The following is a 15,399-nucleotide window of genomic DNA, read 5'->3' on the forward strand; positions in this document are numbered from 1 at the left end:
AAGAAATATTAAATCATTCCATATCGAATGAAGATTTTATTAAGGCATATACGATAATTTTACATATTTCTGCCAAATCTTTCTATTATTAAGTACGGCTGGTACCACAATCTCCTCTAGCTATTCGATTCTTACTTGACTGGCGTCATTCTGCACAATTAATAAAAAGAAATGGGAAGGCAAGTCGAACTTCTAAAAAGTAAGATAGGAGCGTAGTCAAGCGGTGACCGGCTTCGCGGGCCCATTTCGGCCCAAGAGGTAAACCAATGTGATCATGACATTGTAGGTGCTTGCGATGGGGCGGATGCGACTTCCCCAACATCTACTCTCTTAGGGATTTTAATGGTAAGCCAACCATTTTCTCTTCTTTTTGCATCTAGAAAGAATGCTTTAAGCGGTATTTCAACAACGACAATCATGGTACCAAAGATGGTGCGCCTTCAGAGGTGGAGCCGATTAGCCGCTGATGCCTGTCCAGTGCCGGAAGGTCAAGGAAGTTGGTGACCTGATGACAGGAGTGCAAACCAACCAGAAGGACTGGAGCTGTTAGATGTTATTCAGTGCTGCTATAAATTAACAACCAAAAAGCTCTGCGTCAAACTTCAGCAGCACCTTGTATAGGTTGGGCGGGGCTTGAAGAAGCGAGCCCCTCTCAGAGAAAGCCGTTGCCCGAGGGGCCAGGGTGAGTATAGTCCGGTCCATTTTTTTCGGTCTACAAAAAATAGCGTTCTGGGGTGTAAAGTTAAGCTGGCGGAGGCCCCAACTTAGAATAGTCGGTTCTTATGAATCTAATTCATAAAAATTCCGTCCAGTAAAATGGACGAATTATAAATTTCTAAAATAATAGATAAAAATATAGCAAATAAAGCCATTGCGAAATGCCACTCAATTGAAAAGCATAGTAGCTCACCCTTTAAGTGAGAAGGCCGAACGGGTGCCTTTTAGCGTCGACAACATTAATTAAAGTCCAGTTGCAAGGTCGAAATATTAAGTATGAATCATAGTTCTAATACTTTATAAAATATATTTTATATATTCCGTGCTCCAGATACTAGAAAATAATATCTGACGGGGTAAAACCATCTCTATCAAGATGACAGATCCTTTATTTTTGTTCTGTATTTGCAATAAGATCAATGAATGAAATAAGCTTCTTAAATTCGCATGTGGTAAGCCAAACCATTTTCTCTTCTTTTTGCATCTAGAAAGAATGCTTTAAGCGGTATTTCAACAACGACAATCATGGTAATAACATAACTCCTAACGCAAAAGAGTAGCCGCTTCTATGTTCTATGCTATTTTCTTTCCTATAGAGCTTGGGCCCACGCGCAAGCTCCTATTGCAAAGCTAGTAAGTAGCCTTTTTGTTTGATGAATGGTTATACAATGGCGGTCCTTATGAACTAATTATTCTACACTTCTTAAAGCGAGTTGTAAGCAGTAGTCTTTCAATGTTCAGTTCAATTATTCTCGCTAGCAATCTCTTAGGCCTAGAATATAATATAAAAATTGGCACCGATTTTTTTATAAGAGCTTTCCACCAAGCTTGTCACTTTTAGACCTGTGATGTCTTGTTTCTAATGCGGACTTGATCATGTTTGTTTATGATCTCCTGCTTTGTCGTTACTTCTCGCGATGTCTATAGTAAGGTAGTCAGCAAATCAGACTAATTTAATAACACCCAAACAAACAGTAAAAGTATCATTTTCCTAATTTTTAGATGAAAATACATTCTTGTCTATCCCACTCTCATTATCCCAATTTAATCATCTTCCTTTTTGGATCTTGTTCTTTCTCCAATTTTAAAATTTATGGTTTATGATATTTTTGTCTGAAAATTAGGAAAATGATGATTTTAAAATAAGATTTAATATTAAAGACAATTTTAAATACAAAAAGAAAAAAATTTTAAAAACGATTTTAATTTTTAATCAAATCTCATTTATTTATTATAGAAGTTGATGAATGGTATGATATACATATATATGTGTACTGTATATACAAGAACAATAACAAGGGGAGTGATATAACTGTGTTCTTGTATGAAAGGTATGTTCAAGGTATATCTCGTCTTGAAGCCTACTTAATTTCGTCTTTTTTCAAAAAATGAGCTATACTTTAGCTTTCACTTAACACGAGACTTGGAGTAAAAGTATCTGTAAAAGATATTTTGACTATTAAATTAGCAATAATTTAAAGAATATTTATGTATAAATAATTTAAGTGAACATTAAGTTTTTCGGATGCTTTTTACCTTTTACTTTATGTATCTTATATAAATTATCATATGATAATATGATGGTTGTGTGATATAATTTGTTTTTCGAGTTATATGTAATTTCAATAGCAGTTGTTAAACATATATGTTGATCTTCTCAATTGAATTGTGACTGATTTTTCGAGATATTAGTGAGTACGTATGAAAGATCACAGTATGATTGTACTAAAAATGTTAATGTCTATTTTGATAATTTTTTTAAATTATAAATTATAACTGTCAAATTATAGGTATAACGATTAAGTTAAGTTATGCACGACAATATTAGTAATGATTATTAATGAATCATGAATATTTTAACGTTCTAACTTAATATTTAAATTATATATTGTAACAATTGAGTTATAGTGACCAAATTAATTATTATTTTTTGATAGAGTAAACTAACAAATAAATTTTTAAAAATTTATACTTTAAACAGATTAATTTCTAAAAAAAATATTAATAAAATTTTTTAAGATAGTAGATGTAGACACACGAATAAGAAAAGAAGGACAAAATTAAAAAAAAAAAAAGAAAAAACATAGTGAAAATACATAAAAAATGTAGAAAAAGTTTTTTCTATTGACTTCTAGAAACATGTTCTTAACAATTTAGGTCACTAGAAAGAATTTTTTATTAGGCCTTCAAAAAATTTGTTCTTGACAACCTAGATCAAAGAATAAAATTCGAAAGAACAAACACATAAAATTACTTTGAATTGGATCTTTCAATTTTCTTCATATAACAAGCAAAGTAAATCACTCGCCTCACTTGATCACACATAGAAAAACGTGTATATTAGCAACCAAAAAATTTATTCATAAAAAACTTAATCAGAATAAGTCATAAATAGTGTTTAAATAGGTCCTTAGGAAATCAGCCTAAAAGTAAACCAGTTAGATAAGATAACTTATTCGATTAAATAAGACAACTTAATTAAATCTTCTAAAAGATAAAATAATTTACATCGGCGTAAAGAACTGTGGGGGTGACTTGACAAGGATTGCTAATATGATCCACGGACATTGGATTGTGTTAGGGGACTTTAATGATGTTTTGTTGCAGAGTGAAGTTAGAGGGGGGCAATTTAGACTTGCCAGAGCAGAACAATTTGCGGAAACATTGGAGGATTGTAGGCTGTTTGATATGGGGGCTATTGGGAGAAGATTCACTTGGTACAGGAAGGTGAAAGGTGGGGTGCAGGTGGCCAAGAAGCTTGATAGAGCAGTCATCAACCAGGACTGGCGACTAATATTTCCGGAGACTTATACTGAGGTGCTGGCGCGCCTTCACTCTGATCATTGCCCATTATTCACTAGGTGCAAGATGGCAAAGAGGGCTACCAAGGGCCATCGTCCGTTCAGATTCCAGGCTGCGTGGATGACTCATCCTCTTTTTAGGAATGTTGTTGATACAGCTTGGAATAGAGGAGCTCCGGATGTAGTCAAATATTTGTTGGAGGTTCAAAAAGATGCAACTAGCTTCAATAAAAAGGTTTTTGGCAATATTTTTGTTAAGAAAAGGGAGTTGGAGAGGCTTTTGAATGACGTTCAGATTACTCTAGAAAGTCGGGAGGATCAACAGCTTAGGATCAAAGAGCAAGTTTTGCATTAGGAACTGAATGCTGTCCTTCTTCAAGAAGAGTTGTTGTGGTATCAAAAATCTAGAGAACAATGGGTGAGATGTGGAGACAGAAATACAAAATTTTTTCATCTGCAGACAGTTATCAGGAGAAAGAGGAACAAAATTCATGGGTTATTTTTGGAGGATGGGTCTTGGGCCACGAAGACTACGACTCTAGAAATGGCGGCAAATTCTTTCTTTCAAAAGCTCTTTTCTACAAGGGAGGATATTGACCTGGATGCCATGGGGCCTTTTTCTTGCCCGTCTCTTAGTACTGAGGCTTGTCAAAAGTTAGTGAAACCGGTGACGTCTGAAGAGGTTAAAAGAGCTGTGATGACCATGAGTTCATTTAAAGCCCCAGGAAGAGGAACCACAGAGAATATTATCAATGCTCAAGAGATTATGCACTTCATGAGGAACACCAAGTCTCGAAAAGGGACCATGGCATTCAAGATTGATTTGGAAAAAGCTTATGACAGGGTAGACTGGCGTTTTCTGGAAGCTACTTTGGTCCGGTTTGGGTTTCCAAAGGCTACCATTAATCTTATATTGAATTGTGTGACTTCTTCTTCGTTGGCAGTTTTGTGGAATGGGAACAGGCTCCAAAATTTCAATCCGAAGAGAGGGTTGAGGCAAGGAGATCCTATGTCTCCTTATCTATTTGTACTCTGTATGGAAATGCTTGCCTGCTTTATCTCTCATAGAGTTTCCCAAGGTTTGTGGAACCCAGTTGCGGTTTCTAGGAATGGACCACGACTCTCTCATTTGATGTTTGCAGATGATCTTTTGCTTTTCTGTAAGGCATCAAAAGCTCAAGTAATAGAGGTCATGCATTGTTTGGACTTTTTTTGTAGAGCGTCAGGTTTAAAGGTAAATCTTCATAAGTCAAAGGCCCAATGTTCCAAGAGGGTGTCGGAGAGGAGAAAAGAGGTTCTCTCAGGGGTCTCTAACATCCGGTTCTGCAATGATTTGGGTAAATACCTGGAAATTAATATCGGTCATGCCAGAGCTTCCAGGAAGACGGCTCAGGAGATTATTGAAAAAATTTCGAGAAAGCTCTCCAGTTGGAAAGGACGCCTACTGAATAAGGCAGGGAGGCTTTATCTTATTAAATCGGTTATGGCCTCTATCCCAGTTTATGAAATGCAAATTTCTCTTCTCCCGAAGTATGCATGTAATAAAATTGATTCCTTGATGAGACAATTCTTGTGGAAAGGCCAAGCGACTGGAAAAGGGCTGCCTCTGGTCAGGTGGGAGGTCGCCATAACTCCTAAAAAGGCAGGAGGATTGGGTATTAGGGATACTTCCTGTGCTAACATGGCGCTTCTGGGAAAGTTGGTATGGGATTGTCTAAATAATAGTGAGAAGTTATGGGTGCAGGTTCTGAAGCATAAATATCTCAGGAATCAATCTGGTATGAACGGAAACAGTAGAAATTCTTCATCGGCTACCTGAAAGAACATCGTTAGTGCCTATGAGCATCTCAAGGAAGGGCTTCATTGGAATATTGGAGATGTCTACAAATCAGTTTGGTATGATGAGTGGACTCCTTTTGGTAAGCTTTGCAACCTTGTTCCTTATGTACATATTTCTGAATCAGATTTCATGGTGGCTGACTTGTGGAAAGGGGTGTCTTGGGAGGTTGATAGTCTTATCACGCCTATTCCGCATGAGATTAAGCAGTTTATTTGTGGTCTGAGATATCCTAGTTTGACTGAGTTGGAGCCACAGTGGGAGTGGTGGCCTGCAGCAACAAAAAAGTATAGTGCAAGGGAGGGTTACAGATGGTTATTAAAGAAAACATTAAATTGGAATGCCAACGGTAATTGGAACTGGTTGTGGAACACAAACATTCCAGAGAAGTTCAAATTTACTATGTGGCTTAGCTTACATGATGCTCTACCAACTGAGACCTTTCGATTCAAGCGGCATTTAGCTTCTTCAGATATGTGTAAGAGATGCAACAAGGCGCAGGAGACTATGGAGCATTGCCTTAGAGACTGAACGATCAAAGGCAATCTGGTATATGTTGGATCCTAGTATCCTGGACTCGACGGCTGGTACTGCTCTTGAAGAGTGGTTTCGGAAGGCCTTGGCTAACAATGAGGCGTCCTTTGGTGCAGGGCTTTGGTGGGTATGGAGACATAGGTGCAATGACATATTCAACACTGACAACCCTTGGACAGACCATAAGGTTGTTACCTTGGCCAGAATTACCGCCAAGGACTTACAGGTTTACAGGAATCGAAGCAATGCCTTTAGGTCTCTCCGAAATTGCCTGTGTTGGGAACCACCGGTAGGCAATAGTTTTAAAGTTAATTGTGATGCAAGCTTGTATATGGATTCAAATTTAGCGGGATTTGGGTGTATTATTAGAGATTCTAAGGGAGATTGGATCTCGGGCTGCTCTGGAAGCATTCTCCCTTGGTCTATAATCAGATGTGAATTATTTGCTGTTTGGAGGGGCTGGTTTTAGCTTGGGATTGCGGTTTGAGGGATATTATATGTGAAACAGATTGCCTTGACATTCTGCCCATCATGCATGAGCTTACAAGTGGGTATCCATCTGAAGTAACAGATTTGGTTCACAAGATTCAGGAGCTTTTATCTCGTCCTTGGCTTGTTCACGTTGAATGGGTGTCCCGAGAAGCAAATAGAGCTGCGGATTGGATGGCTAAATATGGTGCCAAGAGTAACTCTAATCATGTTATTTGGTCTGAGCCTGGTGTTGATCTCCAACGAATCATCCGCTCGGATTTAGAATAGTTTTTGCTTTGTTTCTTTCCTTGTTTAGTCACAAAAAAAAAAAATCAGATTTGATCTTATTGGATTAGATTATATTGATTTAAATTTAAAATTATTAAAAATACTACTAAACAAATAGGAACTAAATCAAATCTTTTAACAAACTCTAACAACAAAACAAACTAAAATATAGGCTACATAAATTAAAAAATAATTGCAAAATTTGTGTCTGGACTTAAAAAATATGGGTGGACTCTTATTGTCCTGACTTAGCCCAATAGACCTTATGAGTGTCATCATTTCTGTATTACTATTTTTTAAAGCGAATTCTTGATCTCCTTGATGTCCAAAATTGACATGGTATAATTCTTCTAGTATTCAAATTTTTAAACGTGACAAAATTATTACCATTCTTCCATTTAAAAATGCTAAAAATACATTCTTGAACATGTATCACACACTACCTTTAAATCAACCCTTATGATTTAGATAAAAAATCTTATTTTGAATTAATTTGTCTATATTTATTATTCTGTAGAATTTTATTAATACTTTTTTTATTAAAGGCTAATCTATCCGAAATATAAATTTTGAGAAATTTATTTGTTATTTTACTCTCTTTGATATTATCACTTTTTGTGTGTAATTTTTTAAATATTTTTATTTTTATTGTTTTATTTTCTATGATAATAGAAAGAATTTTTATTGAGAATAATATACATAATAGAAAATTGGCATTATTAACTAAATAGTGATAATTAATATATATATACTCTTCCAGCTCTAATAATTGTAAATTAATAATAATTGGAAGGGCACGGTAATAAGGGTCGTTTGGATAGCTTTCTAAGTGATTTTTTTTAATTTTTAATTTATAAAAATGTATAGTATTAATGTTTGGTATAATTTTCAAAACAAAATTGTAATTTTTTAAAAAGCTATTTTGGTATTTAAGAAAAAGTTAAAAAAATAATTTTTCTCATAATAATTTTTTTTTATCATTTTTTTCTTAAAATAAATACTTTTAGAACTAAAGAATCAAATATAAAATAACTTATTTATAAGTTACTTTTAATATAAATATTTATTATTTAAATTATTTTTTTAAAAATAATTTAATTAAGTTATTTATCCAAACTAACCTAAAACTTATTGAGGCGCATGGATTCCTTATGATAGCTTGAAGAAAGTATTAATTTATTTCATTGAAGAACTTACGAACATATGTAGCAACTAATTATGGGGAAAAGTGGTGTGTGGCACCTGCATGCATATAGAGGCAAAAGAAAGCATGGAACTCAGCAATTTGGATTTGCCTCTTATGGCACGCCAATGATACAGTATAGTATCTAAAGGATAAAATTGAACGCGATCTTCTTTTTCAATAATGTCATCATGGTTTTTAACGTTTTTCTTTTTCTCTGTCTTCGAACTTTTTTTGCATGTGTCTTTTTTCTTCTGCACAATGTCCTTTTTTTTTCGTTTATTTGATTTATTTATTTATTTTTTATCGTCATCCTCTTTTATTATCATTATTATCATCGTATTTTCTTTTATATGTATTCAAAAAATTATAGCATAAAAATTCTGATTCATAATACAAAAATTTTAATACAAAACACAAAAATTTTAAAGGACTATATATTTAATATTGGCAGTCAACTAACAAAATATACACAACATACAAATTTTGACATACAATACATAAAATTTAAGGGTTAACCACAAAAAATGTCCCTAAATTATTCAAACGCTGACAGAAATGCACCCGAATTTTACTATCGACAAAAATACCTTTAAATAATTTAAAAACATAACAATAATACCCAATAGTAAATATATATTTTCAAAAAATGCCTTAAAAATTGAATTTTGATGTGATTTTTTACAAGAATAATTAAAAAAATGAGATATTATTATTCTTAAAATTTAATAATTTTTTTCTAAGTATATTTTTTTTTGTGATTTTTTAAAAATATTATTAGTTGTTAACAAAAAAATTACAAAAAAAATATATACACAACGAAAAATCACCAAATTTTAAGGATACTAATATCTCATTTTCTTAATCATGAGTGCAAAAAATTGTATCAAAATTCAATCTCTAATATATTTTTTGAGAAATACATATTTAATGTTAGATAATCTTGCAAAAAAAAAACTAACATTAAATATGCATTTCTCAAAATATACATTAAAGATTGAATTTTGATGAAATTTTTTGTAAGCATAATTAAAAAAATGAGATATTATTATTCTTAAAATTTGGTGATTTTTTGTTAAGTATATATTATTTTATAATTTTTTAAAAGTATTATTGGTTGTTAACAAAAATAATTATAAAAAATTATATACTTAACAAAAAATCACCAATTTTTATGTATAATAATATATTATTTTTATAATCATGATTACAAAAAATTGTATCAAAATTCAATCTCTAAGGTATTTTTTTAAAATATATGTTTACTGTTGGATATTGTTGTTATATTTTTAAATTATTTAAAGGCATTTTTATCGATAATAAAATTCGAGTGTATTTTTGTCAGCGTTTAAATAATTTGAAGGCATTTTTGGTGGTTAACCCAAAATTTAATGCCCAACACAAAACATTACGTAGCACAAAAACTTTTAAAAAATTACATATCTAAAATATTAACACTCAACTAATAAAATACACACAATATAAAATTTAAATACACAACATAAAAAATTTTTATATACATCACAAATATTTTTATGCAAGGCACATATATTTTTAAAGAATAATAATTAATTCACTCAACTAATAAAATATATTTATAGTAAAAATTTATATAATATATTTATAGTAAAAATTTATATATTATGTACAAAAATTTCTGTATTATGTGTAAAAAATATTTATGTTATATCAATAAAATTTTTACTATATACAAAAATTTTTATACTGTATAAAATTTTTTGTTATGTTAATAAGTTTATATTCTCCAATAAATATATATGTGCTGAAAAATCACAGAAAAACTGAACTGGTGACATATATATACGTGTTTTTTTTTTGTTGTTTAAATTTATACCAACTTAATTAAATTTTATTACAAAATTACTTTTAGATGTAGTATTACGATCTACTTAATATATTGAAAATTGTTTTTTTCTTTGAGTTGTTTTAGTAAGGTGTCCTACTCTTCTTCATTTATTTTCCTCATTAATTGACTAAAGTTAAAAAGAATAATTTTCTTTTCTACGAAGTTTTAGACAACTATTAGATAATAATTACTTATTGAAAATAATTTCTTTCTCTAAACAGTTTCATATTAAATGATAATAACTATTTAATATCTCTCTCTGTCTCTCTCTCATATACACATATATGTTTTTATTTTTCCTCTCAAAATTGTTGTAGTGTGTTTTTATTTTTCCTGTTTATTGTTTTGCCTTTGCTCTTTCATTTAAACCTCCGGTTCAATTCGCATCTCCACATGATCTCTTAATTATTATTTTTATTTTTCGATAAATGATAATATCATTTTCATTTGATAATATCACATTATACATTATTTTTTTCTTATATGTTTGTATGAGTTTACAGAAAAAAAGTGACATCAAAATAGAATTAATAATATCTATTCTCATTTTTTAAATAAAGTAAGTTTAGATTTTTCACGCACGCACACGCACGCACACGCGCGCGCGCACACAATTTTAAGAATGGCACAAGAGAAATTTAATAAAAATTAAATACATAAAAAATACATAAAAAATTTTAATATATTAAATACATAAAAAATTTTAAAAGTTTTATTATTATACTCTAATGTTGAATACCGCCAAATTTATCGGTGAAATAACGAAAATACTTAGTTGGTAAACTTATTACCGTAAAAAATAAGTCGACAGTAAAATCTTCGCCGGTAATTAATTATTACCGGTAGATTCTACGATGGATTGTGCGATGAAGGTGGCGTAACTAGTGAAAATTTTTCGCTAATAACTTTGGCACTACACTATATTATTTTGTGCAAATTTATCAGAAAAAAATTTTGGTAAATTCAATTACTTTTTTATATTTTTAAAATTTATTTTGAACACAATTAGTAGTCAAATCCTAAATAATAAAAATCAAACAAGAATTTTATTAAATATCAAGTGTATGTATAGAATAAAAAGTAAAATAAATAAGATACAATCAAATAAAGCAAAAAATTCTAATGACTACAGATCATGATAGTCGTTGTCATCATCTCCTTGGTCCTGTTGAGGCAGTGGTCTAGGTGATGATGTCGGTGCCCCACTTGGAGTTGTTGAAAACTTATTAGTGAAGGTGAAAACTTTCATTTTTTCTGTGAATTTTGTTATATTGGATATGGAAGAGGATGTGAATATCTTTATTATCTTAGGAAGGCCTTTTCTCGCTATCGAAAGGGCCTTGATTGATGTTCAAAAAGGTGAATTGACATTGACGGTCAATGATGAGAAAATTGTGCTGTGCTTGAGGCTTTGCAACATCCTAGTGATCCTGAGGCATGCATAAAGAATGATTTAATTGAACCATTGGTTCAGGATGTCTTGGAGGCACAGGAACTTGAAAGTATTTTGGGACCCTCTCTGGAAGGAGATGTGGATGAGATTGATAACCCCACACATTCCAAAAAGGCACCAAACGTGCTTCAGGAGGAGAAGGGACCACCCAAACTTGAATTAAATCCCTTACCTTCCTCTCTCAAGTATGCTTTTCTGGGCAAAAAAGATTCATATCCTGTGATTATAAGCTCTTCTCTGAGCAAAGGTAAAAAGGACGCATTGATACATATTTTGAAAGAGCACAAAACGGCCCTTGGTTGGACCACCGGTGATTTAAAAGGGATAAGCCCGACTATGTGCATGCACAAGATTCTGCTTGAGGAGGATTCTAAACCTATTGTGCAACCACAAAGGTGGCTTAATTCAACTATGAAAGAATTGGTTCAGAATGAGGTTATGAAGTTTTGGGAAGTCGAAATCATTTACCCTATCTCTGACAGTTCTTGGGTAAGTCCAGTGCAAGTTATTCCCAAGAAGGGAGGAGCGACAGTGGTTACAAATGAGAAGAATGAGCTAATTCCTACAAGAGCCATTACCGGTTGGCGCATGTGCATTGACTATAGGAGGCTTAACACTGCTACTAGAAAGGACCACTCCCCCTGCCCTTTATTGACCAAATGCATGAGAGGCTAGCTGGACATGCGTTTTACTATTTTTTGGCTGGCTATTCCGGATGCAATCAGATTGCGGTGGACCCACCAGACTAGGAACAGACGGCATTCACTTGCCCTTTAGGAGTATTTGCCTACTAGAGGATGCCATTTGGTTTATGCAATATCCCAAAAACTTTTCAATTGTGCATGCTTTTCATATTTTCTGACATGGTTGAAAGGTTTATTGAGGTATTTATGGATGACTTCTCTGTATTTGGTAATTTTATTTATTCTTGTTTATACCATCTATCCTTAGTGTTGAAACGGTGCCAAGAGACAAACCTTGCTCTAAACTGGAAAAAATGCCATTTTATGGTAACGGAATATAATATTCTTGGGCACCGATTTCAAGCAAAGGAATAGAGGTGGATAGAGCCAAGGTGGAGGTAATTGAAAAACTACCACCACCGGCTAATGTATGGCAATACGGAGTTTATTAGGTCATGCAAATTTTTATAGGAGGTTCATAAAAGATTTTTCAAAAATAGCTAGACCACTGAGCAACTTTTTAGTTGTAGATGTACCTTTTTGTTTTGATCATGACTGTTTGCATGCTTTTGAAATTCTAAAAGCGAAGCTTGTCTCTGCACCTGATGAGTGGATATTTTATACACTTTTTGCTATCATTTTCATATAGTTTTTAGCATGTTTTATTAATTTTTCATATGTTTTAGTGCAAAATTCACATTTTTGGATTTTACTATGAGTTTGTGTGTTTTTATACAATTTCAGGTATTTTCTGGCTAAAATTGAGGAGCTGGAGCAAAAGTCTGATTCGGAGACAGAGAAAGTGTTGCAGATGTTGTCAGGATCTGACCTCCTTACACTCGAAAGAGTTTTTTTGGAGCTACAGACTTTCAAATGGAGCGTTCTCAATGGATATGAAAAGCTAACATCCATAGCTTTCCAGCAATGTATCATAGTTTATACTTTACTTCAGAATTAAAGGCCCAAAACTGGCGTTCAATGCCAGCCATCTATCCAACCCAGGAGTCCAACGCCCACAAAGTGAAGGCCAGCGTCCAAACACCCATAAAGGTGTGTCTAGCCAGCGTTCAATGCCCAAGGAGCATCCTAGCACGTGGCTTACTCTTTTGCTCAGCCTAAACACTCACCAAGTGGGCCCCAGAAGTAGATCTTCAGACTAAAAGGCTGTTTTACCCTTCTTATGTAATCCTTAGTTATTAGTCTAGTATTTATTTGAGAACTTTGATACTTTTCAGAACCTTTTGACACTTTACACGTTTACCATTGTATTTTCTATCAGTATGAATCTCTAAACTTCCTCGGTTGAGGGGAGGAGCTCTGCTGAGTTTTATGAATTAATAAAGTATTACCGTTCTATATTCAATCCGTGTTTGATTCTCTATTCTAAGATTTATCTTCGTTCTTCATCAATATGAATGTGTTGAACTGGCACAAGGTTATCTCATTCTACATGGGTTCAGAGTGAGTCTTTCATCGGACAATGACGAACCACTAGCTTGATTATACATCTCTTAGACAGCTAATCCACGACATCGTTGGGGACTTCTCGAGACACCAGTTCAGCCGAGGTATGGGGAGATTAGAGTCTTTGTGGTAGAGGCTAGAACTAAAGGCACATCATTATCTGATCTGGAAGATTTGACCTTGTCTATGGAATTTTGAGTAGGATTACTAAGGAGAATGGACTGCAGGCGCTTCACCCTCAATTAGACTAGATCCGCACTAACCCTGGGGTTCAGATCTGGAGGAGTATTGGCGACCTCTCAAGAAAGGCGTTGATCACATACAGCCTGCCATAGAAGAAGTCATTCACAGTTGGAGGAGACAGTAAAACCAAATTGATCCAGAAAAAACAAAGCATCTCCGAAGCCTTAACCATCTTTTTATCATTGCATTTACCATCAATTGAGTAACATTTTCTTTATTTCCCTTTTATGTGCTTTAAACAAACAAACAACTTCTCTATCCGCCTGACTAAGATCTACAAAATAACCATAGCTTGCTTCAAATCACAATCCTCGTGGGATCGACCCTGACTCACTCAGGTATTACTTTGACGACCCAGTGTACTTGCTGGTTCAGTTGTGCGAAGTTTAATTCCGCGCACCAGCACCCATCATAGCTCCTCCCAACCGGGACTTGCCATTTGAGTTGATGTGTAATGCCAGTGATCATGCCATTGGAGCTGTTTTGGGGCAGAGGCAAGACAAGCTTGTTGACGTCATCTACTAATAAAGTCGCGTCTTGATAAACCCTAATTTTGTGGTTTATCTTGTGCTTAATTTAGGGGATTTTATCAACTTTTCTCACATTTATTCAATGAAATAGCATGGTTTTGCAAATTCTCCTTAAATTGTGCTTAAGAGTGAAAACATACTTTTTAGGCCCTTAAATTGCTAAATTTAATTCACCTTCCTCCCATTCGATGCTTTGATATGTTTGTTTAAGTGATTTCAAGATTAGAAGGCAAAGATTGGGTTGAAGGAATGAAGAAAAAGCATGCAAAAATGGAGAACTCATGAAGAAATGAAGGAATCGCTAAGCTGTCAATCCTGACCTCTTCGTACTAAAATGATCATAACTTGAGCTACAGAGATCCAAATGAGGCGGTTTCAGTTGCGTTAGAAATCTAACATCCGGGACTTCAAAATTATATAAAATTTTTCATAATTTCCTTGTAGTTAGGCGACGCGCACACATGGCCCATGCGTGCGCGTCACAGGAGCAGCGTGACTCACTTAAGGCAATTCATGGCTAGCAATTTCTAAAGCATTTTGGGCCCAATCTAACTCATTTCTGATGCTATTGAACTCAAGGATTGAAGGGGGATGAACCAAGTTGTCATAGTTTAGTTTTTATTATGTTTTAGGCTAGAATTCTAGAGAGAGAAGCTCTCTCTTCTCTCTAGAATTTAGGTTAGAATTAGGGTAGATTTTCTTAGATCTAGTTTTAATTGTTGCTTCCATTTACTTTTCCTTTCAATTCCTTGTTGCTACATCTTTGTTCTCTTAGTTCTTCTTGTTAATTTCTTCTATTTTGCTACTTTCATGTCTATGAGCACTTTGTTGATTTTAATTTCTTTTAATGCAATTCATGTTTTATGTTCCTCTATTGTTTAGTTGCTTTGTTATTGTTGTTTCCTTGCATTTGGTAGTGTTAGATTCTATATTTCTTGTCATTTTATTATGCTTTCCTTTTATGCCTTCCAAGTATTTGATAACATTCTTGGTTGGATTTTAGTGTAGATTTTTCTCCTCTTGGCGTTGGTTGAGTAATTGGAGACTCTTGAGTTATCAAACTCTTTTGTTGATTGATAATTGGAAGTTGCTAGTTGACTTGAACTTCACTAAAGCTAGTCTTTCACTATGATTTGACTAGGACTTGTGGACTCAAGTTGATTATATCCACTTGTCTTTCCTTCATAGTTAGAGGTTAACTAAGTGGAGCAATGGACAATTCTTGTCACAATTGATGATGATAATGAGGATAGGACTTCTAATTCTCATTCCTTGCCAAGAGCTTTCTTAGTTGTTAGTTTATCTCTTTTGCAATTTACATTTCTTGT

General features: G+C 33.6%; 1 protein-coding gene across 1 annotated transcript; it reads left to right on the top strand.

Moving 5' to 3' along the window:
* Window positions 1–3,270: 3,270 nt before the first annotated feature.
* LOC148576405 (uncharacterized) lies at window positions 3,271–3,873 on the top strand. The gene has a single exon (XM_088502718.1). The coding sequence runs from the start codon at window positions 3,271–3,273 to the stop codon at window positions 3,871–3,873; it is 603 nt and encodes a 200-aa protein (XP_088358844.1).
* Window positions 3,874–15,399: the final 11,526 nt, after the last annotated feature.

Source organism: Arachis ipaensis, chromosome B1 (genome assembly GCF_059453495.1).
Source record: "Arachis ipaensis isolate K30076 ecotype BB chromosome B1, ASM5945349v1, whole genome shotgun sequence".
Taxonomy (NCBI): domain Eukaryota; kingdom Viridiplantae; phylum Streptophyta; class Magnoliopsida; order Fabales; family Fabaceae; genus Arachis; species Arachis ipaensis.